General features: G+C 45.8%; 1 protein-coding gene across 5 annotated transcripts in view; it reads left to right on the top strand.

Moving 5' to 3' along the window:
• Nucleotides 1-25,345, top strand: part of phldb2b (pleckstrin homology-like domain, family B, member 2b) — a 185,953-nt gene that overhangs the window by 90,730 nt on the left and 69,878 nt on the right. For all 5 annotated transcript variants that reach the window (XM_052013321.1, XM_052013323.1, XM_052013324.1 and 2 more), the window contains 2 exons: nt 11,115-11,258; nt 13,443-13,580. In XM_052013321.1, the coding sequence (XP_051869281.1) occupies nt 11,115-11,258; nt 13,443-13,580 (282 nt within the window). The remainder of the gene's footprint in view (nt 1-11,114; nt 11,259-13,442; nt 13,581-25,345) is intronic.

Here is a 25,345-nt window from a genome sequence, read left to right as displayed (position 1 = left end):
AGAGTTTGGTAACAGTGGGATAGAAGCTGTCCTTGAGTCTGGTGGTCCGTGCCTTACATAAATGCTTGTATGGATGACAGCCAGTTAGCAACCTTCCCCCCTGCCCAGTCTCACTTCTGTGGGCCTGAACAGATGCATTCCATTAGCAAGGTGCTTTCAATGTGGAAAAATGATTCAAAACGCTTTGCAGGAATGTTCATTATCAAACAAAGCTCCAGGCACATGAGGAATCATTGAGGCAGATGATGTAGTTTGGTCAGTGGTGGGTTTTAGGGTGTACTTTAGAGAAGGAAAGAGTCATGGAGAGCCAGGGGTGTAGGGAGAGAGTGCAGTGTAGGACTTTGCCAACAGAAGGAAGGGCAGACAGGGAACGATAGGTCAAATGGGAGGCTGATGAGAAAGCCACAAATGGAGGTGCGAAGGCACATCAGAGGGTGGTGGGTCTGGAGGAGACTGGGTTAACGATCTGAAAACAATGAGAACTTTAACTAAATCAACTCACAAAGGAGCCAGAGGAACTCAGTGGGTCAGGCAGCATCTATGGAGGGAAATGGATTGTTGACATTTTGGGTCAAGACCCTTAATCTGGACTGAAAGACAGAAGGGAGGGGTGGAGCAAGAGCTGGCGGGTGATCCAGATCTTCAACAATATGCCCCTTCCTGTGATCTATGCTGCTCTCCAGCTCTTCGATCATGTGCTTCACTCCCCTCAACTGGATCCACCTATCACCTGCCAACTCTTGCTCCACCCCTTCCCTCGACCTTTTTATACCAGTTACCTCCCCTCTTTCTTTCAGTCCAGATGAAGGGTCTCAACCCAAAACGTCGACTGTCCATTTCCCTCCACAGATGCTGCCTGACCCACTGAGTTCCTCCAGCTCCTTCGTGTGTTGCTCCACATTCCAGCACCTGCAGTCTCTTGTATCTCCAGAGCTTTAACTAAGAAGTGGAACTTAATTGGGGAGCAGAGTGGAGCAGCAGGCGTGGGGGGAAGGGGGGGGCGGTGCAGAAGGCCTTGTGTGTGGCCTACGAGGTGGGACATGGGGAAGAGGTCTTTGGATGGCCTCAGATTCACACACAGGGAACAAAGGGAATGTGGACAGAGTAAGTGGATAGTAATGGGGGTGAATGAAGCACATTGTCTAACTGGTGAGAGACTACAGACCAAGGTACAGAGGAACTAGTGTCCAAGTGCATGGTTTGCAAAAGGCTTGTATGCAGGAATAGCCAGTAATCATGAAAGCTGAAAGAATGTCCTCTTCCCCCACTGTTCCCACCTGCCCTCCCCACCTCCCTCACTTGCTTCCGTGATCCACCTTCCCCTCCTATCAGATTCCATCATCTGCAGCCCTTTGTCACCTCCACCTCTCACCTCCCAGCCTCTTGTCGCCATTCCCACTCTCCCCTCCTCCATCTGCCTTATCACCTCCCTCATCTGGTTCCACTGATCACCTGCCAGCTCTTGCTCCACCCCTTCCCTCCACCTCTTTGTACTGACGATCTCCCCTCTATCTTTCAGTCCAGATCAAGGGTATCAACCTGAAATGTCAACTGTTCATTTCCCTCCACAGATGCAGCCTGACCCGCTGAGTTCCCCCAGAATCTTGTGTGCTGTTCTAGATTACATCATCTGCCATCTCTTGTGTTTCCAGAATGTTATTGTTTGTTAGTGGGGGGATTGAGTACAAAAGTGGGGAGGTTATACTCTAGTTATACAGGGCTTGGGTGAGACCACTGGAACACCATGTGGAGTACCAATCTGTTTACTTAATGGGTTGGAAGCAGTGTAGGGAAGGGTCATTAGACAAGTGCTTCTGAAGAAATGTTGGGCAGGTTCAGCTTGTATTTGCTGGAGTTTAGAAGAGTGACACACAACTTGTTGAGACAGATAAAATCCTGAGGGTCCTTGGCAGGGTGAATATGGAGAGAATGTTTCCTTTTGTGGAAGAATCTAGAGCTAGGGGGTCAAAAAACAATCTGCTGGAGGAACTCAGCAGGTCGAGCAACATTTGTAGAGGGAAATGGAAGATGGGAATTTCTCTGACAGAGTGAAATAAGACTGAGCTTATTTTCCTGTCCAATGTTGCTAATGTTGTATCAGCTGTGTAATGTTATGTAGTTTGACTATGCACCAAAAAAATCAATGGCAGGCAAAAAAGGCCAGTTCTCTTACAAACAGAAAGAAAAAGCTTGTGATTTAAAGCTGGGGAATTCGATACTCAGTCGTGCAGCCTACAACATGTCCAGACAGACGATGAGCTATTGTTCCTCGAAATTGCTTTGGGTCTCATTGTAACAGTGCCAAGTGGCTGCTGAGAGTAAATTGGTTTATTATCGTCACATGTACAATGAAAAACCTGTCTTGCATACAGTTCATACAGATCTTTACAACAGTTCATTGAGGTAGTACAAGGTAAAACAATAACAGAATGCAGAATAAAATCAGAATCAGGTTTATTATCACTGACATATGTCATGAAATGTGTTGTTTTGTGGCAGCAGTACAGTGCAAGACACAAAGACATGAAAATTACTATAAGTTACAAAAATTAAATAAATAGTGCAAAAGTGGAATAATGAGGTCGTGTTCATGGACCATACAGAAGCTTGATGACGGAGGGGAAGAAGCTGTTCCTGAAACATTGAGTGTGGGTCTTCAGGTCCTATACCTCCTCCCCAATGGTAGTAACGTGAACAGGACATGTCCCGGGTGGTGAGGGTCCTTAATGATGGATGCCGCCATCTTGGGGCACTGCTTCTTGAAGATGTCCTCGATGGCAGGGAGGGTTGTGCCCGTGATGGAGCTGGCTGAGTCTACAACCCTCTGAAGCCTCTTTCGATCCTGCACATTGGAGCCTCCATACCAGGAGGTGATGCAACCAGTCAGAATGCTTTCCTCTGTACATCTGTGTAAATTTGCAAGAGTCTTTGGTGACGTACCAAATCTCCTAAAACTCCTAATGAAGTAGAGCCACTGGCATGCCTTCTTCATGATCGCATCATAGTGTTTGGTCCAAGATAGATCCTCTGAGATGTTGACACCTAGGAACTTGAAGCTGCTCACCCTTACCCCGGCTGACCCCTCAATGAGGACTGGTGTGTGTTCTCCTGACTTCCCCTTCCTGAAGTCCACAATCAATTCCTTGGTCTTGCTGATGCTGAGTGCGAGATTGTTGTTGCGACACCACTCAACCATCTATCTGCCTCCTCATTGCCATCTGAAATTCTGCCAACAACAGTGGTGTGATTGTCATGAGTGTAGAGAGTGTAGAGCAGTGGGCTAAGCACGCATCCTTGCAGTATGCCTGTGTTGATTGTCAGTGAGGAGGAGATGTTACTACCAATTTGCACTGACTGTGGTCTCCCAATAAGGAAGTGGAGGATCCAGTTGCAGAGGGAGGTACAGAGGCCCAGGTTTTGAAGCTTGGTGATTAGTACTGAGGGGATGATGGTGTTGAATGCTGAGAATATAACAGAATGTGAATGTTACAGTTATAAAGAAAGTTCAGTGCAGGTAGACAATAAGGTGCAGGGTCATAAGGAGGTAGATTTGTGAGGTCAAGAGTCCATCTTATTGTACCAGGAGACCATTCAATAGTCTTGTAACAGTCTTGAGCCTGGTGGGACGTGCTTTCAGGCTTTTGTATCTTTAGCCTGATGGGAAGGGGGAGAAGAAAAAATGTCCGGGGTGGGTGAGGTCTTTGATTCTGTTCGCTGCTTTACCGAGGCAGCGGGAAGTATAGACAGAGTCCATTGAGGGGAGGCTGGTTTCCAAGATGTGCTGAACTGTGTCCACAACTCTGCAGTTTCTTGCGGTCACAGGCAGAGCAGTTGCCATACCAAGCCGTGATGCATCCAGATAGGATGCGTTCTATGGTGCACCGATAAAAATTGGTGAGTGTCAAAGGGGACATGCTAAACTTCTTTAGCCTCCTGAGGAAGTAGAGGTGCTGGTGAGCTTTCTTGGCTGTGGCATCTACGTGGTTGGACCAGGACAGGCTATTGGTGATGTTCACTCCTAGGAATTTGAAGTCTCAACCCTTTTGACCTCACCACCATTGATGTAGACAGGAGCGTGTGCACCACTCCCCCTCCTGAAGTCAATAACCAGCTCCTTTGTTTTGCTGAAATTAAGGGAAAAGTGGTTGTCATGACACGATGTCACAAGTCCAACTCATTGTCATTTGAGATACAGCCCACTGTGGTGGTATCATCTGCAAACCTGTAGATGGTGTTAGAGCAGAATCTGGCCACACAGTAGTGAGTGTATAGGGAGCAGAGTAGAGGACTGAGGATGCAGTGTTGAGAATAATCATGGCGGACATGTTGCCTATCCTTACTGATTGATGTTTTTTGGTCAGGAAATCAAGGATCCAGTTGCAAAGGGAGGCGTTGAGTGTCCCAGGTCTCGGAGTTTGAAGGCGGTAATGCAGTACTCGGTGTTCTGAAACAAAGTGTTGTTTCCTCCACCCCATACAACCACAGGTGTCTACTGCACAGATGAGGCAGTTCAGCCTATTGTATTCATTGCCAGCCATTCAGTAGAAAGTAAAGATTGTCACGCTATAGATCCCAGGTGTGGTTCCCGAGCCCTGAGTGAAACACGGCAGCTGAAGGTTAAGCAGACAGAGGATGAGGCATTTGTAAGAGCAAGGAAGGATAAAAGATACATCCCTAGGATTTGCTGTCTGCTTTTCTTGGCATTAAAGCAGCTTTGTGGGGCATTCTAACATGATGAAATTTGCTTCAAGAGTGAGTGTTTCCATGGCGAGGTTCACAGAATGGTGTTATCAGGTTCCCTGTGTGATGCTGTGCTGAAACTTGCATTATCCCCATTGATACATTGCAGTGTTCTGCACTGTCAGCAGGTAGTTCCACAGATGCAATGTTTGCATCCGGTTCTTAAAGTAACGTACACAATGCAAAGAACGTTGTCTTTTTCCAAGGGAAATGTCAAATACCAGAGGGCATAGGTTGAAGGTGAGAGTGGGAAAGTTTAAAGGAGATTTACGAGGAAAGTTTTTTTACACAGAGAGTGGTAGGTGCCTGGAACGGGCTGCCAGGGGCACCGGTGGAAGCAGATAGGCTGGTAATGTTTAACAGGCATTTAGATGGCATATGAACAGGCAGGGAATGGAGAGATGTAGACTATGTGCAGGCAGATGTGCAGTTTAAATTGGCATCATGGTCAGCAGAGACATGGGGCTGAAGGGCCTGTTCCTGTGCTCTCCTGTTCTATGTCACGCCCTCCACTAGAGTGAGTGTTGTTGTTGAAGGAATGGATGCTACAGTGAGGGGAGAATGCTGTCAGTTGGTGAGAGACACCTCGGAAGGAGATGTGTGCTTTGTGCAAGGACAGGAGTCTTTCAGGACGTCAGAGAAGTCTACGAACACCGGCACTTTGAAGAAGTCTGCGATGTAGGTCACTGTTCATGGCTTCTCTGCCTGCTCCTGAGGGCTGAGCAAATTGTAGGTCTCTCCCTAAGTGTGGAGTGAGATGTGGTAGAGATCGTCAGCAGCAGCCTGTAATGGTCCTGGGGTTAGGAAGCTAGAATTGACCCTGACCTAGGCCATTGGCACACATGTGAGTCTCTGTTTGAGGTCGCAGAGGGTTGGAGGTCTCAGTGAGGGCAGAGAATGCAACACAGTGGTGCAGACATTAGAGCCGCTGTCTCACAACTCCAAGGACTCGAGTTCGATCCTGATGTCAGGTACTGTCTGTGTGGAGTTTGCATGTTCTCTCTGTGGGTTTTCCCAGATACTCCAGTTTCCTCCCACATCCAAAAACGTCCAGGTCAGTAGGTTAATTGGCTGCTCCTAGTGTGTATGGGGGTGATAGAATCTGAGAAATCAATGGTAAATGTGAGGAGAATAAAAAGGGATATGTAGGTGGGTGTTTGATGGTCAGAGTGGACTCGATGGGCCAAAGGGCCTGTTTCCATGCTGCATAACTCTAAGCGTTGGCCCTTTAAATAACACAGTTACAGGGGAAACAAGGTTAGGGAAACAGAAAATGCTGGAAACACTCAGCAGGTCAGGCAGCATCTCTGGAGAGAGAAACAGTCAATGTTCTGGGGCTGTGACCCTTTGTCAGATTTGTCTGCAGCCCAATTCTAACAAAGGGTTGCAGAGCAAATGATGCTGAGTTTTTCTAGCATTTTGTGTTCTTATTTGAGATTTCCAGCATCCACAGTTTTTTTTTAAATCTTGCCAGGATTAGGAAGACTGAGTTGTTGTGTGAAGAAACAAAACCTCCAATTTTTTTTCTGGCCAGTTTATTTTTTTGGAGCTGTGTGAACAAAATTTCTTGCCGTTAAAATGATGTTACAATAGAGGGGGAGACTGTTGTGACAGCAGTGTTGGGAACCACAGGGGACACATTTCACAGCATTGGCAAGGAATCCAAAAGAGCGGGTGAATGTTTTTAATACAAATTACATTGCTGCAGAAGAGAGTGAGGTATTGACATGGATGGGAATGGAATATGTGCTCATGAAGGGGAGATTTGCATTGCTCTGTGGAAAGGGCGTAAAAGTGGGAATAACCTCTGCAGCCTGCAGCTTTATAAAACTCTGGTTAGGCACATCTGGAGTATTGCATTCAATTTTGTTCACCCTATTATAGGAAGGATGTGGAGCTTTGGAGAGGGTGCAGAAAAGCTTTACCTGGATGCTGCCTGGATTAGAAGGCATGTGCTATAAGGGGAGTTTAGACAAACTAGGGTTGTTTTCTCTGGAACGTCGGATGCTAAGGAGAGATCTGATAGAATTTTATAAAATTGAGAGGCATAGACAGAGTAGACAGCTGCTATCTTTTTCTCAGGGTCAAAATGTCTACTGCTAGAGAGTACACATTTAAGGTAAGAAGGGGGAAGTTCAAAGGGGATGTGTGGGCAGGTTTTTTTTACACACAGAGTGATGGGTGCCTGGAATGCCCTGTCAGGGGTAGTGGTGGAGGCAGATATGGTAGAGCTGTTTGAGGGGCACATGAATATGCAGAGAATGGAGGGATGTGGACTATGTGTAGGCAGAGGGGATTAAGTGTCATTAGTTTGCGCTAATGGGCCTGTTCCTGTGGTGTACTGTTCTATGTTGTATGTTCTAATAACTTCTGCAACATATTGCACTGAATCCCCTCCTTCCTTCTGTGATTCCCTGAAAAAGAATTTTGGATGTAATACTTGGCACACTTGCTGTTTTTCAACTAAAGTGACTGGTGGATTTGAGCAACTGAATGTTGAGTTGCTGGGAATTTTGCCTCTGAGGTCTAAAGTTCTGGAGACACTTTCCTGGACTGAGGCTGTAAAGTAGTTTATCATTTGACATTCCCCTTTTGAAAGCAGTAGTGTGGCTTTGACAGGGTGATTGGGAAGTTTGAGTAACGATACCATGCATAGAAATAAACAGTGTCCGGAAGGAAGACAGGGATTGTGATGATCTAAAACAGGCTAAAATGTGATACGCCACAGTCTGGCAAAACAGCATCTGCAGCATTTCCCCTCAGGCATGAGAAATGTGACGTTATGCATGTGGTTCTAGGTGTCAACAGCCCCAGCCTTTCATGTACAGTTTTTAAAACAAGCATGTCTGCACAGTCCTGTGGGTCTTGGGGGTACTTCCTCCCCTTACCGTGACAGCGAGCTTCTCTCGAGTGCTGACAGGACACAGTAGCAGGGGAGTTACTGAACTTCCCCTGTAGACTTCATTTTCAAAATGATCAACAAATGCAGAATCCTCCAGACTACAGTCAGTGCTTTCTGAATGGCAGCGGGGGAACTTCCCTCACTCCCAAAGATAATTCAACTGGCATGCCGGGACATTAATCTACAACGGACATTCCTTGCCCTGCCTGACTCATTCCATCGTTGACATTCATCTCCAACAGAACAAGGACAACAGAATTCTGTTTCCTGTCTCTGTATTTATGCTCCTGTTTGGCCTTCCCAATCCCACTCTAAACTTTTCTCAGTACTCTGAAGTATCAACTATTTGCTGTCACTCACATCTTTCCCAGTGCTCCTTTTATAATATTTTCTCCTCTTCCATCTCAACTGCCAGCTCTCGCTCTCTCTCTTGCTCGCTCTCTCTCTCTTGCTCGCTCTCTCTCTCTTGCTCGCTCTCTCTCTCTTGCTCTCTCTCTCTCTCTTGCTCTCTCTCTCTTGCTCTCTCTCTCTCTTGCTCTCTCTCTCTTGCTCTCTCTCTCGCTCTCTCTCTCTCTCTTGCTCTCTCTCTCTTGCTCTCTCTTGCTCTTGCTCTCTTGCTCTCTCTCTTGCTCTCTCTCTCTCTTGCTCTCTCTCTCTCTCGCTCTCTTGCTCTCTCGCTCTCTTGCTCTCTCGCTCTCGCTCTCGCACTCTCTCCACTCTCTCTCACTCGCTCTCTCGCGTGTCCTCAAGCGACAATCAGCAGCTAATTCCACAGTGCTCCAGACAAGTCTAGCCAGCCCACCTGTGACCTACATAGAGTGGTGGGCAGCCCACAGTTAGTGACCCCCCAGCCCTAACACACCCCTCCTTGCTGCTCATGTTTGTCTGGCTGCTTCCATTTTCCTGGCCCTGTTGTTTCAGGGCTTCAACTTAACCCAACTATATCTCCTTCAACTTATCTGTCCCAGGGGAGGAGGGATGGACTCAGCAAATAACCATGCAGAGAGTAGCAGACGCAGCCCGGTCCATCACGTGCATGGCCCTCCCCACCATTAACAGCATCTACAGGAGGCCCTGCCTCAAGAAGGCAACATCTATCATCAAGGATTCCCACCATCCGGGCCTGTCCTCTTCTTGCTGCTACCGTAGGTAGGAGGTACAGAGGCCTGAAGTCCCACACCACTGAGTCAGGAACAGCTACTTTCCTACAATCAATAGAATCTTGAACTGCCCTACACAACCCTAACCCTTCTTCAGCAATGGAACACCTCTTGCCCTGCCATGGACCTGGCTCTGATTGTGCCTTTTTTTTGCACTAATGTCTTGCTTTTGCACAGTTTTTCTCTCTTGTATAATTTATGTCTGTACCTACATGCCTGTGATGCTGCTGCAAGCAAGTTTTTTTTACTGTACCTCACTGTACCTGTGCACATGACAATGAACTCAACTGACTTGACGTTGATGTAGAGTAATCGGGCAGTCCCGTTGTGGATCAGTGGATAAGGTGTCTGCTCTGGCCGCAGTGAGAGGTGAGAGGGGTTGGAGTGGAAAGGTACATCCTGAAAGTGATTGTGTTACCACTGCACTGAGGCTGCAGTTCCACAGCAGTGATATAGGCTGCCTGACCTTCGGAGAGAGCACTCTAAGCTTTCAGAGGCTGCCTTGTCGAGGGTTCCAGGGGTGGGCTGACCTGGGTGACCATCGCTTCCATGTGGGAAGGCACTGTTGGTCTCCTCCAGCTGTCCTGGTCCCAAGCAGCTGTCCCAGTGTGGGCTATACAGGTCTTCAGAGCAGGGACCTTGGGGTCAATGTCTCCACAGCAAAGCTCCTCTCCTCCTGCATGTCCTCCCCTCCACACCCTCCATTCCCTGCACCTCTTCCATCACATGCACCCCTCCACCATCTCCGCTCTGAACCTTCTTCACCCCTCACACCCTTCCCTTTGCCTTCCTTCTTCCATCCCTCTAATTCCATTACCGCCAGCAGTCCCTTATCCCCCCTCCTCCTCCTCCACCTTCCCCCTCCTCCTCCATCTTCATCTCCTCTTTCACCCTACTCCTCCTCCATCTCCGCCTCCTCCCTCTCCCTTCCCTCCTCCAGCTTCTCCACCTTCCCCTCCGTCTCCTCCACTCGCTCCTTCTCCCTCCCCTTCACCCTCTCCTCCTCCTGCCGCGCCCTCCCCTCCATATCCACACCCCCTCTGTTCCTCATGGGAAAATGCTTCAGGTGTTTTCTCAACCAACATGGACTTCACCCGTAACCTTCAGCGTGTGTTCCTGAGGTCCCCCTGTTACTCTTCGCTGTCAGCATCTACCCCACATTTTCTCGTCTGGTTGTCTTCCGCAAATGCAAAAAAAAACTCTCGAATTATGTAATGTGGGAAATACAGAAGTTGGAGCCCACTAACAGCAAGGTGACAAGCCCAGACACTTGGTTGTGGAGTTGAGAGAGAAATGTTTGCCAGGACACTGGGTTTCTTTGAAATAATGCCATGGAATTTCTAAGGGAGCTCACAGCACCTCATCTAACAGTGTAGCTGCTCCTCAATGGGACTTAAAGACACCACCCATTGATCCACAGCTAACATGTCACACCTGTTCCACAACCATTTACCCAGTGAGTGTGGGCTGAATCTCCAGCAATTACAGACAGAATTGGATTGGTATTTGGGGTCCAAGTCCATAGTTCCCTAAAAGTGCTGCACAGGTTGATAGGGTAATAAAGAAGGCATACGGCATGCTTGCCTTTATTAGTTGTGGCATTAAATTCAAGTCAGGGAATTATGTTGCAGCTTTATAAAACTCTGGTTAGGTGCATCTGGAGTATTGCATTTAATTCTGGTCACCCCATTATAGAAAGATGTGGCGGTCATGTAGAGGGTGCAGAAGAGGTTTACCAGGGTGCTGTTTGGGTTATAAGGAGATGTTGGACAAACTAGGGTTGTTTTCCCTGGACTGGTAGAGGCTGAGGGGAGACTTGATAGGGGTTGCAAGGCATAGATAGAATATCTTTTTCCGAGGGTCAATATGTCTAATACTAGAGTGCATGCATTTAAGATGAGAGGGAGAAAGTTCAAAGGAAATGTACGGGGCAATTTTTTTTTACACAGAGTGGTGGGTGCCTGGAATGCACTGCCAGGGGTGGCAGTGGAGGCAGATACGATAGACGTGTTTAAGAGGCTCTAAGATAGGTACATGAATGTGCAGAGAATGGGGGAATATGAATCATGTGCAGACAGAAGGGATTAGGTGTCATTAGTTTAATTAATTAGGCACAGCATTGAGTGCCGAAGGGCCTGTTCCTGTGCTGTACTGTTCTGTGTTCTAATTGATAGACCTTATGCTACCCAATAGTGTTCATTCCACAGTGAGCACGAGGGTACTCAAAGCATCTTACTTCACTGCCAACTTGTTCAGTTGCAGTTGATTGATGTAGGTGTTGGTCAATAAATCCATTTGATTTGTACTTTCAGGAGGACAAGATATTGGCAGAGAGGAACATAAAGGAACAAATCACCCAGTTGGATGAAGAATGCATGGCCATTCTAAACAACGTGGAAGAGATTAACCTGAAGATCAAAGAGCTGGACAATCAGATGGAAGAATCTTCACAAGAGGTGAGAGTTATTTTTAGAGGAACTCAGTAGGTCCAGCAGCATCTGTGGGAAGAAAGGAATTGTCGACATTTTAGGTTGAAACCCTGCATCAGGACTGAGAGTGGAGAGGGGAGATGGCCAGTACATAGGATGAGAGAAACTAGCATAAGGGAGCACCATCACCTGCAGCTTCATACCAATCTGATTTGTAAATATATCACATGTCCTTCTTGTCACTGGGTCTAAACCCTAGACCTCCCTCTCCAATAACACTGCAGGAGCCTCTTCACCAGAGGGACTGCAGCGTTTTAAGGAGGCAGCTCACCACCACTCTCTCGTAAGTACTGGGTTTGCTAGTGATGCCCAAGAAATGAATACAAGAAAGTCCTTTTATGTCTGATGAAGAAACGTTGACCAGGGAAACACTCCATGAAGCAACACACAAAGTGCTGGAGGAACTCAGCAAGTCAGGAAGCATCTATGAAGGGAAATTGACAGTCGACGTCTCAACCTGAAAAGTCAACTATCCACTTCCTTGCCTGACCTACTGAGTTCCTCCAGCATTTTGTGTGCTTCTCCAGATTCCAGCATCTGCAGTCTCTTGTGTCTCCATGAAGTTCCATACTGTCCATTCCCTGGGACTGCAAGCCCATCTATGGTTGGATCAACCTTCAGTGAACTGGCATGTGCCAAACCAGCTTCAAGGCCAAGGTTTAGACAGACTGTGGTCTCAAGGAAAAAGACCAGGAGAAGTATCTTAAAGCCATAAAAGTCAAGTTGAAATGTTAAACTTGCACAAAAAGAAGTTTTTCAAAGCTATATGGAAATTGCTGGGGCATGATGGGTCAAACCCCCCGCTGGTCTACCATTTTATCTGATGGTGAAGTAAAATTTATATAAAAAAAAGTTTTTGTTACGTTAGAAACTTTAAAGGTTGGCAGGTTGAGGTAGAAAAGCTCAACAGAATAGGGAAAGGATTTCTGAGGCATTTGTATATTGACAAATCACAATGGAAAATAGAGTGTAGAAGACAAGCAGGTCGTTTATAATTGTCCATCTCAGCACCTTTTTCCAGTGCTTTCCTCACATTCCTCAACTCCCTTAATATCCAGAAATCTATCAAAGACTGAGCCTCCACAGCAATCCAGGGTAGAGAATTCCACAGGTTCACCATCCTCTGGATGAAGAAATAGGGTCATAGAGTCCTACAGCACAGAAACGGGTCCTTTGGCCCACTGTGTCCATGCCGACCATCAATTATCCCACCACACTAATCCCATTTTCCAGCACTTGGCCTGTAACCTTCTTTGCCTTGGTGATTCAAGTGCTCATCTAGATACTTCTCAACTATGAGGGTAATTTCTTCTCACCCCAACCCCAAACAGCCCGCTGCTTATCTTGAGACTGGGACCCCTGGTCCTAGACTCCCCAGCCAGTGAAAACATCCTCTCTGTATTTCAGCCTGTTGATCCCTGTAAAAATCTGTATGTCCCAATAAGATCATCACTCATTCCTTTAAACTCTAGACAATAGAAGCCTAGTTTACTCAAGCACTCCTTGTATGTCAGATCTGACATCCAAGTAGCTGGTCCAGTGAATTATACTGGAAATAAATCATCTACAAGAAATGTGAAGTCCTGATGTGGGAATTTTTTTTTAATATACACAGGTTCAATCTTGACATCCAGCACTGTTTGTGTGGAGTTTGCATGTTCTCCCTGTGACTATGTGAATTTCCCCTGGCTTGCTCTGGTTTCCTCCCACATCCCAAAGATGTGGGTTGGTAGGTTAATTGGCCACTGTAAAGTGTATGGGTGAGTGGTAGAGTCTGGGGGGAGTTGAGGGGGAAATACGGGGAAAATAAAATGGGATTAGTGCAGGAGGATTAGTGAAAAAATGGGTGATTGACAGCATGAACTCAGAGGGCCAAAGGGCCTGTTTCCATGCTGTATTTCACTAAGATCTGAGGAATGAAAGACATCTGAAAATTTGAGCAGTGGGAATTATCCAAGGGTCAGAATCAGTTGTAGTTTAATGGGATAACGCTGGTGAACATTGAACATTACTTGCTTAGGGAATGTTACGCACTGCCCCTTATCACCAGATTTGTGAAATGTGCCCACTCAGTGTTTCCCCACCCCTGACTTTCCAGCTACACAGTGTCATTCAGAAAGGGAAATAAACCTTGTGTGTGGTGTTTTACAGATGGAGATGGAGCGAGCTTTGTTGGAAGGGGAGCAGGATTCGGAGATGTCACATGTCCAATACGAGAAGGATGTGCTTGAGCAACTACACAAAAAGCTAACTGACCTAGAGGCCAGTGTTACATCCGAAAAGGCAAAGGTAGGAATGATTGGAAAGAATTGTTCTGTGAGGTACTGCATTTATTTTCTTCTGCAGGTGGACATTGTCAGATAAAGATCCCATTTAAGATGTAGCTGAAGGTCTCACTGCCTTTTGTGGCTTTATCCACTTAGCTCAATGAATTAACAGCATTTCTAATGATAGTTTATAAATTGAATAGCCAAAGATCCAGGTCAAGTGGAGGAAATTCCCTAAGAAGGATTTTCTTGGGGAAATAAGGATGTAGTCTATGCTTAGTTAGTTATAGTTGTACAGAAAATACTGGAAACACTGGCAATGAAGAAGATTTTGTCTGTGGGGAGATAAAAACGTACCAGCACTTCTGGTTGGTGACACAGTGGTGCAGTGGGTAAAGCCACTGCCACATAGTGCCAAAGATCCAGGTTCAATCCTGACCCCAGATGCTGTCTGTGCAGAGTTTGCACGTTCTTCCTGTGACTGTTTGGGTTTCCCCCGGATGCTCCCGTTTTCTCTCTCATCCCAAAGGTGCAGGTTGGTAGGTTAATTGGCCGCTGTAGATTACCCCTAATGTTCAGGTGAGTGGTAGAATCTGGGGGAAGTTGATGAGACTGGGGGAAGAATAAAATGGGGTTAACGTAAGTGGGTGGTTGATGACTGGCATGGACTCGGTGGGCTGAAGGGCCTGTTTCTGTGCTGTATGTCTCTGAGGTCTATCTATGATCTGTGTTTGTGCTGGGTAATTTTTAAATCAGGGTGGGAATTGGTGAAAGTGATGGATGGGGGAGGGCAATGATGATGTGCTCTAAAGTGGGGTGGGGGGAGGCAGTTGATAATGGAACTTGAGGAAACCAAAGGCTTACTAGATATCCGAGGGAAACCAGAAACTGTGCCCGTCTACCTCTGAGCTCTCTGTCCTTGACCACCTGTAATGTTCCAGTCAGATCCCAGTGCAAGGTTGCACTTCATCTTTCCACCACAGGGTCTGGTGTTCAACATCTTTGGACTGGAAGCACTGCTCCTGTATTCTCTTGGATATTCCAAGATAACCTTTCCATCCTCGCACACACCTTCCCTGCCTCCTGTTAACACAATCAGGACATTCTGGTTACAACCATTGTCAAAGTCAAGTTTATTGTCATATGCACAATGCATGTATGCACAGGTGCAATGAAAAACTTACAGCATCACAAGCACATAGCATCAGATACACAACATTCACAAGACAAACATAAATTAAGCATAAATTATACACAATCTTTACAAGAAAGAACACAACTAGAACAAAATAAAAGTCCATTGTGGTGCAAAGTAGTCATAGTGTTGCTATACTGAGGTACTGAGTATACTGGGTTGTGCTGGTTGGTTCAAGAACCGAATGGTTGAAGGGAAGTAGGTGTTCTTGAACCAGGTGGTGAGGGACTTCCGGCTTCTGTACCTCCTGCTCAATGGTAGCTGTGAGAAGATGGCATGGCCCGGATGGTGGGGATCTTTGATGATGGATGCTGCCTTCTTGAGGTAGCGCCTCCTGTAGATACTACCTGTGGTGGGGAGGGATGTGCCTGTGATGAATTGGGCTGAGTCCACTACTCTCTGTAGCTTCATATGTTCCTACACATTCGAATTGCCATACCAGATCATGATGCAACCAGTCAGGTTACTTTCAACAGTACTTCTGTAGAAGCTTATTAGAGTGTTCGGTGACATGCTGAACCTTCTTAACTTTATAAGAAAGTAAAGACGCTGACATGCCTTCCTTGTGATTGTATCTATGTGCTGGGCCCAGGACAGGTCATCTGATATGTTAATGCCCAGGAATTTAAAGCTGCTGACTCTCTCCACCACTGATCCACCAATGCCGACTGGCCCATGTTTGCCTCCTTCCCCTTCCTGAAGTTAATAATCAGTTCTTTAGTTTTACTGACATTGAGCAAGAGGTTGTTGTTGAGGAACCACTCAACCAGGTGTCCTATCATGTTCTTGTACGCAACCAAATTCTGAGTGATAGCATCTTAGCTCTGAGGTACTGGCTGGTAAAATTAGTGAGGGGCAAGACTGTGGCTTCCAGTGAAATAAGTCCTGATTCTGCCCACAATCTGAGATATGGAGGTTATGTTTACTCTTGAAAAAACTCTTTTTGAGTTCCACTCTGGATCATGAAACCTGTGTGCAGGCTGACACTACAGTACTGGCTTGTCAGGAAAGCTGTCTTAAAGACGGAAACATTAAACCAAGTCTTTCCAACCTGGTGAACAAAAGTGGTCCCTTAGCAACATTCAAAGAAGAGGAACTTCTCCAGTTGTCCAATTTATCCCTAAACCAGCATCACCAAAACATATCATCTGATCATTATATCATTGCTATTTGTGGCATCTTGCTGTATGCGAATTGACTGTTGTAACAACTATGATGGTATCTCAGATGTATTTCCAGTCTATGAACCACCTTGAAATGTCTGAGGCCAGATAAAAATGATAGAAGACTGCACTCCTTCCTTTACCTACTCCTTCCCAATCATTTGGAAAGTGTTACTCAATTTTTATATGCCTGTTTGCCTGGATGTGTGCATTAGTGTTCATATTAGTGAGTGCGTCTGCATGTATGTGTGCACAAGCATGTGTGTGAGCCTAGTGCAAGTGTGTGTGTACATACCGCGGTCTGTCTTAAGGTCGAGCAAAGTTACAGGTGTGATTTCAAACAGAGTTGAATACAATCCTATCGATAATGAAAAGTGAGCAAGGTTATGTGGTAAGGAACTCAAAAGGCAAAGATTTGATTCAATGATCTGAGCAAACCAGTTATTTGAGGAGATGATAGTTTCTGAAGGCTGATGATAGAATTAGGCTCCCGGTCTGTGATTATTGGATTGTGTCAGATCTTCCTGATTTAGATATCCATATCCCATTTGGGAAATTATACAGTTAATGGCAGGACTCTTAACAACATTGATGTGCAGTGGGGTCGTGGGGTCCGAGTCCACAGTTCACTTAAAGTGGCCACACAAGTAGATAGGGTGGTAAAGGAGGCATATGGCATGCTTGCCTTCATTGGTTGGGGCATTGAATATAAGGGTAAGGAAGTCATGGTGCAGCTGTATAAAACTGGTTAGGTTGCACTTGGAATATTGTGTGCTGTTCTGGTCGCCCCATTACAGGAAGGATGTAGAGGCTTTGGAGAGGGTGCAGAAGAGGTTCACCAGGATGCTGCCTGGATTAGAGGGTATGTACTATAAGGAAAGGTTGGCAAACTTGGGTTGTTTTCTCTGGAGCTTCAGAGGCTGAGGGGAGTTTATGAAGTTATGAGAGGCACAGGTAGAGTAGACAATCAAAATCATTTTCCCAGGGTAGAAATATCAAGTTCCAGAGGACATGCATTTAAGGTGAAAGGGGGAAAGTTTAAAGGGGGATGTGTGGGGCAAGCTTATTTTACACAGAGAGTGGTGGGTGCCTGGAACAGGCTGCCAGGGGTGGCGGTGGAAGCAGATACATTAGTGGCTTTTAAGAAGCTGTTAGATAGACATATGGATATGCAGGGAATGGAGGGATATGAATCATGTATAGGCAGAAGAGATGTAGTTTAATTCGGCATCATGTTCGGCACAGAAGTCGTGTGCCGAAGGGCCTGTTCCTGTGCTGTACTGTTCTATGTTCTATGTTAAATTCAAGTGGATGGGATGTAGGTATCTGAAGGCATGGTTGCCAATGGGGATTGTGGAAAGTCTTGTACAGTGTGCTAGAGTGAGGGGGATAAAGAGGAATGGATAGAGCTGCTTGGCATTAAAGAGAAAGGAGGAATTTCAGTGAAAGAATCCCACCTTGTGCAAGACAGGGAAGATCAGCGTGCAGTGACAAGTGGATTTGGCCTTCTTTCAGTTTCTAATCACCAGCTGTTTCATGCCCACACAGCAATACACTTTACTCCCTAATTGAGATTATTTTATTAGTCAAAGTGTTTGGCACTTCAGTTCTCACTAGGTTGTGTGTTTACACTCCTTGCTTAAAATTGTTGGTTAATCCTCTCCATTAGTGAAAAACTGCTGTGGATTTTTGAGCTGTTTGGAAATGCTCATTGTCCAGATTTATTCCCTTGTCCCATCTCCCACCCCCTGTAAACATCATCTCATTCAAAGACTACCCTGTGCCTGATCCATCGTCCCTGGGAGCTGACCATCTCCTTCACCTGCTGATTGGTCATCTACACTAACATCAACTCCTTTCATTCAGTGATAACTTTTCTCCCACTCCACGTTGGGAGTTCTTTCAAAAGCCAGGGTCCTTTATAGATGCAAATTCTTGCACAGCCATTGCAATTACAAATAGACACACCATCCTGACTTGGAAATATATCGCTGTTCCTTCACCATTGCTGGGTCAAAGCCTTGGAACTCCCTCCCTAAGAGAATTGTGTGTATACCCACACCTCAAGGACTGCAGCAGTTCAAGAAGGCAGCTCACCACCACCTTCTCAAAGGCAACTAGGGATGGGCAATTAAATGCTGGCTCAGTCTGTGAAGCCCATATCCCTTGAATCAATATATTAAAAAATCTTGAATGCCAAGTGTTTTATTCCTCTTTTTAATGTTACGTTTTATTCCAAAGAAAACCCTTTAAGTCCTTCTGTGCTTTGCCATAATTTATTCCTACAGGAGTTCATAAACCATGCACATGCTGCTAGTCTTTGGTTCCATGCTGTGTACGCTGTCTCAGTTCTGCATGCATTTGCTGGTTAACTTTGGTGGCATTGTGGTGTTGGAAGAGCAAGTTACTCTGCTCCCCTTTGGGACAGAAGACTAAAGAGCAATTTGATCAAGGCATTAAAATGATTTCAGGATTTGATAGCGAGAAACTACTTCCTCTTTGTGTGGGAGCCTGGATCGAGCAGGCACATCCTCAAAGTTAAAGCTGGTCCTCTCAGTAGGAAGATTGGGAAACACTTTGCTTGCACAGAAGATGTGGAGGTTTGAAATCTCTTCCCCAAAAAGCTGTTGAAACCAAAATGCAATTGAAAGTTGCAAAGCTGAGTTTTTGTTTTGAATGTGATTGAAGAATATCACTGTATGTGATTAAGTGATGGTTAAATGACCCTGATAAATAACCAGCTTCCAACAATTGAATGTTGGAACGGATTCAGGGGACTGATCAGCCTTCCCTTTCTTCCAATGAAACACGTACTTCACTAGCATGCTTGGGTACAGACAGGAGAGACACACCTTGCCTTCTCCTCAGACCCTCCCACCCAACCCACACACAGGGCGATTCAGTGTGTTGCTACCTTCGGAAGCGAGCATGGTACCTGCTGTGTGCATGGTCTCATTTTAAGTCACCTTTCCTTTTTTTTGTTATCTCTGTGCTCTGCTTTTCAGGAAAAAGCACATTTGAAAACTCAGAAAGAAAAAGTAGAGAGGCTGCAAGCGAGTTACTCTGAGTTGAAGAGCAAGCTTGATAACTGCCCTGAATCCATGAGAGAATGCTTACAGGAACAGTTGGAGAGGGTCAGTAGATCTCTGGTTCCTGAGTGTGTGTCCACTTATATTCAAATCAAAAGGAAAATGGCTTACTGATTCAGTAAGAAGCTTGTTTGTTAAACTCACAAGATGAAAGAAGCCCATGTTAAACCAAGTCCTCCAAGAAATCTCATTCATGTAGGTTCTCAGTGTTTTTGCTTCTAGAGGTAGAGGTGAAAAGTCGGTTCAGGTGGGAGTGAACAGACCCCAACATCTTGGAGCTTGTCACAACTGCCTAAATTATAATGGAAGTTACACAGGGTACTCAAACCTAACTTTTAAGTTAACTCACCTGTCCCTCAGAATGTCTTTCAGAAATGTTTTCTTGTTGCCTTTTTGACTCATTAATGAAAATATCCAAAATCAAAAGAATTATATATTTGTCAATAAGAATCCCCTTAGTGTTGGTTACTGCTTTGATTAACATTTTCCCTTCAGATCTCATCATTTTCCCTTCAGATCTCATCATTTTCCAGAAGTTTGGCTTGAATATGATATATTCTTCACTGAGATCAGTGTACTGTGACATTGTGTGGTGTCCTGGATATATCAGTGCCTGATCTGTGCCACCTGGTTTGTGCCACCTGGTTTGTGCCACCGTCTCCCTCAGCCTCAAGCTTTCTGTTTGGTTGTTCAAGTTAAATAGCGAGAGGATGGCTTTCAAAAACCTTGTGCAATTAAGTGGACAGTAGAGTTTTTTTGTTGAAATGGCCTGTTTTTTTTCAATAAATTGTGTGTGTGTGTGTGTGTGGGGGGGATGTGTGTGTGTGGGGGGATGTGTGTGTCTCAGAAAAACCATGGCAGCTTTTGTACATTGTAGTTACTGTATTTGCTGCAACTTCTTAACCCTGCTCCTCCAATTCTGTCATCCTGGACATAACCTCCCAGTTTCTTTCATTCTACCGCTTCCAACCGTGCCTTCGGCTGCCCAACGCTTTGGAATGCTCTGAAAATCAAATTTCTGTCTGAGATAAGAACAGAGAATGTTGGACACATCAGGCAGTACCTCATAGAGTCATACAGCACAGAAACAGTCCCTTCTTCCCAACTCGTCCATGTCGACTGTGTTGCCCAGTGAGCTAGTCCCATCTGCCCGTGTTTGGCTCATAGCCCTCTAAACCTCTTATCCATGTACTTATCTAGATGGCTTTTAAATGTTGCTAATGTGCCTGTCTCAACCACTACTTCTGGCAGCTCATTCCAAATACACAGCACCCTTTGTGTGAAGAAGCTGCTCCTGATATCCCTTTTAAATCTCTTGCCTCTGATCTTAAACCTGTGCCCTCTTGTTTTTAGCACCTGCTCCCTGGGAAAAAGACTATGTGCTTTCACCTGTCTATGCCCCTCATGATCTTATATACCTCTATCAGGTCACCCCTCAATCTCCTATGTTCCAGGGAATAAAGTCCTAGTCTACGCAACCTCTCCTTGTAACTCAGGCCCCTAAGTCCAGGCAACATCCTGGTAAATCTTTTCTGCAGTCTTTCTAGTTTAATAACATCTTTCCTATAATAAGGTGACCAAATCTGTACACAATGCTCCAAGTGCGGCCTCACCAAGGTCCTATACAATTGCAACATAACTTCCCAACTCCTATACTCAGTGTCCTGACTGATTAAGGCCAGAGTGCCAAATGCCTTCTTCACCACCCCATCTACCCATGACACCGCTGTGTAAAGACAGTTAACATTTCAGGTCAAAGATCCTTCATCAGCGCTCCCCTCTTACAGTGAAACCAAAAGCCTTGACAGGAACTTGACACTGTGTTGGGACACTAAAGATTGCTAACTGGAATAGTTGCCTTGTTAAAAGCAAGTAGAAGACAGCAAGCTTATTGAATTGGAAAATAAGCACTTGTGCACTGACAGTAGAAGAGGTTAGAGGGGAAAAAGGGAGTATCTGTGATCGAGGAGACAGTCCTGGATGAAGAGTTGGTATAACAGGCTGGAACCTTATGTTTTTCAACCTTTATAGGAATTCAGTGCAGAATCACTGATAACCAGAGAGTTTTAGAACAAGCTGCAAGTTAGGTGAAGGATGGGTGGCAGATTGACAGGGGAAAACTTTACAAGTACATTTGGTGCGGTAAGATTTTTATCTCAGTTTATGGAGGATGTCAAAATTCCACAAGTGGGAGCAGCCCCTCAGTGTTTGTTTCTGAAAGCACCTTAAAGTCCATTAGAACGTGTGTGATTTGTTAGTGAGATGTGAGATAGATAGGCCACGAAAGGCTCCCAGCCTGAGTCACCTTCCATACTGGTTTACCAGGACTGGGAGGGGAAATACAAGGAAGGTGCAGCACTTAGAACTCAGAGAGACAAAACAAAAATTGGGGAAGAAAGAGCTGGCGGGATCTGCAGCCAAGCCAGCTGAGAGAAGAAGCAACCTGTTCTTTGGTTCCCAAGTAAGGTTTGACATGCTTGGCGCCACCTAGACGGCCACGAACTGTGGTGGGAAGCCAGTGGTGGCCCTCGGGGTGATGTTGTGCGAAGTGAAAGGTCTTCCAGTGCCATGGTGATGTCTGAGAAGAGGGAGAGGAGGTCTGCTCATGAAATGGGTGAAGGTTCTGGGCTTAGCCTGGACCATCAAACTCAGTATTGTGCATAGTTAAATAGTAAAACACTTGAAAACAGTGAGATATAACTTAAAGTGTTACATTAACTAATACTCAGTAAGGTTCCTCACAGTCACAAGAACATATGAAAAGCACAGGAGCAGGTCACCAGACCCCTCAACCCTGCCCTGCCATTCAGTATGATACACCAGCCTCAACTCTTCTCCTCTGCCAGTTCCCCACAATTCTCAACTCCTCGATCTTTCAAATATACATCTATCTCCACCTTAAATGCATTCAATGTTCCGGCCTCCACCACCCTCGGGGCAGAGAATTCCAGAGGTTCACCACCCTCCAAGAGAAGAAATTTCTATGCACCTCAGTTTTAAATGATTGGCCCCTTGTCTTGCAGTTATGTCCCCTTGTTTGTGACTCCAAATTCACTGAAATTAATGAGAAAGAGCTCACTGCCAGCTTGAGTCTGGCCCAGGATGTCCACCTGGATTGAAAACTGAGAAATACTCTACAGGTCAGGCAGCATCTGTGGAGAGAGAAAAACTGAGTTAATGCTACAGGTGAATGACCTTGCCTTAGACCGTCCAATTCCACACAAACTGGAAGGGAGGGTTATCTGCAATTGTTGAAATCAGTCTGGAGTCCTGAGAGCTGTAATGTGCCCACCAGGAGATGAGATGCTGTTCCTTCATTGTTTTCCCCTCTCATTCATCTTCAAATTCCACTCCAGCTGTAATTAGCAGTCTATCACCAGTCATCCTCCTTTGGTGTGGCTACATCTAGCCTCGTTCAGCCTCTTTTTGGCCTAAACACCTCCCCCCCCCCCCCCATCACACACCTTCTGTTCTCCCCATTCTCTTCACCTTTGATGCAGCTTAAAAAACATTTGGCTTCACACCTTTCCTGGTTCTGATGAAGTTTATTGACCCAAACCGTTAACACTATTTCACTCTCCACAGATGCTGCCTGACCTGCAGCGTGTTTCCGCCATTTTCTGGTTTGATTTCAGATTTCCATCATCGGCAATTCCGTGCTTTTCAAGGTTCTGCACTGTGTGGAATCTCCCCAACTGCTGCTCCCAGCAGGAGTCAGAATTGGAGTAAAAGTGCACATATGGACTTGCACGTTTGCATGGTCATCCTCAGAAATCCCGGAGCTGCTGTCAGTGAGGCAGGGAAATGCCGATATTCCATGTAAAATCAATGCCAAAACTTCAATGGCTTTGGGAAACCCGTCCAAGGTTTTCGAATTGATTTAGTGTAGTATGTCATGATCAAAGCATGTCTTCTACAAAGCAAGTACAGCCAGTCTAATATTGTATGGATGTTATGGGCAGTTCAAGCCATGCTCTGAAATTAAACAGAAAATGCTGTAATTGCTCAGAAAATCTTTGGAGAGAAAAACAAAATTAATATTTCAGGTCAATGGTCTTTCTGATAACTATTTAGACTTTGAGCTTTGGCTCTGATTTGTCTTTATGCATGCCTGCAGTTTATAATTGCTACTGTGGGTTGGTGTGGAATTTTTATAATTGTTCATTATGCCATGTTCATATTGGGCTGACTTTGTTTGGTTTGGAATGAAATAAAGTAACTTGGTTTGTACCACATGAAACTTTACAGATGAAGGAAGTGCTGAGTGTTGAACTGAAGTAACAGAGTGAACAGTAAAACATAGAGAACCTGTGATCTTGTTGTTCAGAAATCTGGATGGTTTGTCAATTGGTTCACCGGATGCTGTATCCCACCCTCTGACATACCGGACCCTGGTTCCCACCCTCCCTCTGACACACCAGGACACTGGTTCCCTCCCTCTGACACACCGGGTCCCTGATTCCCTCCTTCTGACACACTGGACCCTGGTTCCCACCCTCCCTCTGACACACCAGGACACTGGTTCCCTCCCTCTGACACACCGGGTCCCTGATTCCCACCCTCTGATGCACCGGGTCCCTGATTCCCACCCTCTGATGCACTGGGTCCCTGATTCCCACCCTCTGATGCACCGGGTCCCTGATTCCCACACTCTGACGCACCAGACCCTGGCTCCCTCCCTCTGACACACTGGGACCCTGGTTCCCACCCTCCCTCTGACACATGGGAACCCTGGTTCCCACCCTCCCACTGACACACCGGGACCCTGGTTCCCACCCTCTGACACACCGGGACCCTGGTTCCTACCCTCTGACACACCGGGGCCCTGGTTCCCACCCTCTGACACACTGGATCCTGGTTCCCAACCTCGCTCTGACGCACCGGGACCCTGTTTCCTGCACTTCCTTTAACCTTCCTGTGTTCACTGGAAAATGTATTATGGTATCATGTAACACGTTTTGAAAAAAGTGAATTAAAGTTATGTTGGGGTATTAAAAGGAGTAATATCCAATAGTCCAGAAAATCTGCCAGCCTGACTCCTCCAAAGTCCTGAAAGTGTTGGAGTATTGGAGGTTCACTCTAGTTTGATCCTGTTTGATTAATCTGGGAACTCAACATCCTGAAAACTGACCCTCTAACTCTTGCTATGCATATCATGTTATATTGATTGCTCCAGAGTGGAAGGCTTCGATGCATAAGAGGGTTGCCAGGATGCTGCCTGGATTAGAGGGTATTAGCTATAAAGAGAGGTTGAACAAACTTGGGTTGTTTTCTCTGGAGCACTGGAGGCTGAGGGGAGACCTGATAAAAGTTTATGAAATTCTGAGAGGCATGGATAGACAGTCTGTACCTTTTCCCTAGGGTCAAAATGTCTAATATTAGAGGGCATGCATTTAAGTTGAGAGGGTGCAAGTTCAAAGGAGATAGGTGGGGCAAGTTTTTTTTTACACAGAGTGGTGGGTGCCTGGAATGCACTGCCAGGGGTTGTGGTGGAGGCAGATACGATAAAGGCATTTTAGAGGCTCTTAGATAGGCACATTAATGTGCAGAGAATGGAGTAATATGCACAGTGTGTAGGCAGAAGGGATTAGTTTAGTTAGGTCTTTAATTACTAGTTTAATTAGTTCGGCATAATATTGTGGGCTGAAGGGCCTGTTCTCTACGTTGCTTTGATCAGGAACCTTTCTTGTTCCACCCATCTGTCCTACTGCTAATTAAAAGTCCCCACTAAACATGTCTGTAGATTTAACCTGTGCAATGCACACCCAATATACAGTGCATGCAGCCACCTCTTTTGGGCATCCATGCAGATGATCGATAGTATCTGCATGTCTGTATACTGGAGGTAGTGTCATTTGGGAATTTACATGACAGGTGATAATGTCTGCCCTGGGTTATTCTGTCAGCCACAGATACAGTTTCCATTGGGAATCTATTTAGCCAGGTGGTTGAGAGGTGGAAAAGAGGTAGGTGTTCATTGCATACGCCTCCAGGCAGAAGGTATGGTTTTGAGTATGTCTGCAGACAGCATGTACTGGCTGCATTCAGAATATCCACCAAGGCAGCAAAGCCTCCATGTGGTCCCACTGTAGACAGGAGTTATGGATACCACTGACGTGTCTGCAAAGAGGAGGTCAGTTCCTTTTGAACAACAAACAGAATACTGGAAGAACTCACCAGGTCAGGCAGCATCTGTGGAGGCAAAAGGTATAATGATGTTTCAGGTGGAAACCCTGCATCAAGGCTCAACCCGAAACGTCGACTTGCACCTTTTCCCCCCGCAGATGCTGCTTGACCCGCAGAGCTCTTCCAGCGTTCTGCTTGTCATTCCGGATTCCAG

The sequence above is a fragment of the Pristis pectinata genome, chromosome 4, assembly GCF_009764475.1.
Source record: "Pristis pectinata isolate sPriPec2 chromosome 4, sPriPec2.1.pri, whole genome shotgun sequence".
In the NCBI taxonomy this organism is placed as follows: domain Eukaryota; kingdom Metazoa; phylum Chordata; class Chondrichthyes; order Rhinopristiformes; family Pristidae; genus Pristis; species Pristis pectinata.
Note: the sequence above shows the minus strand (reverse complement) of the source record. Positions and strands in the feature narration are given on the sequence as shown.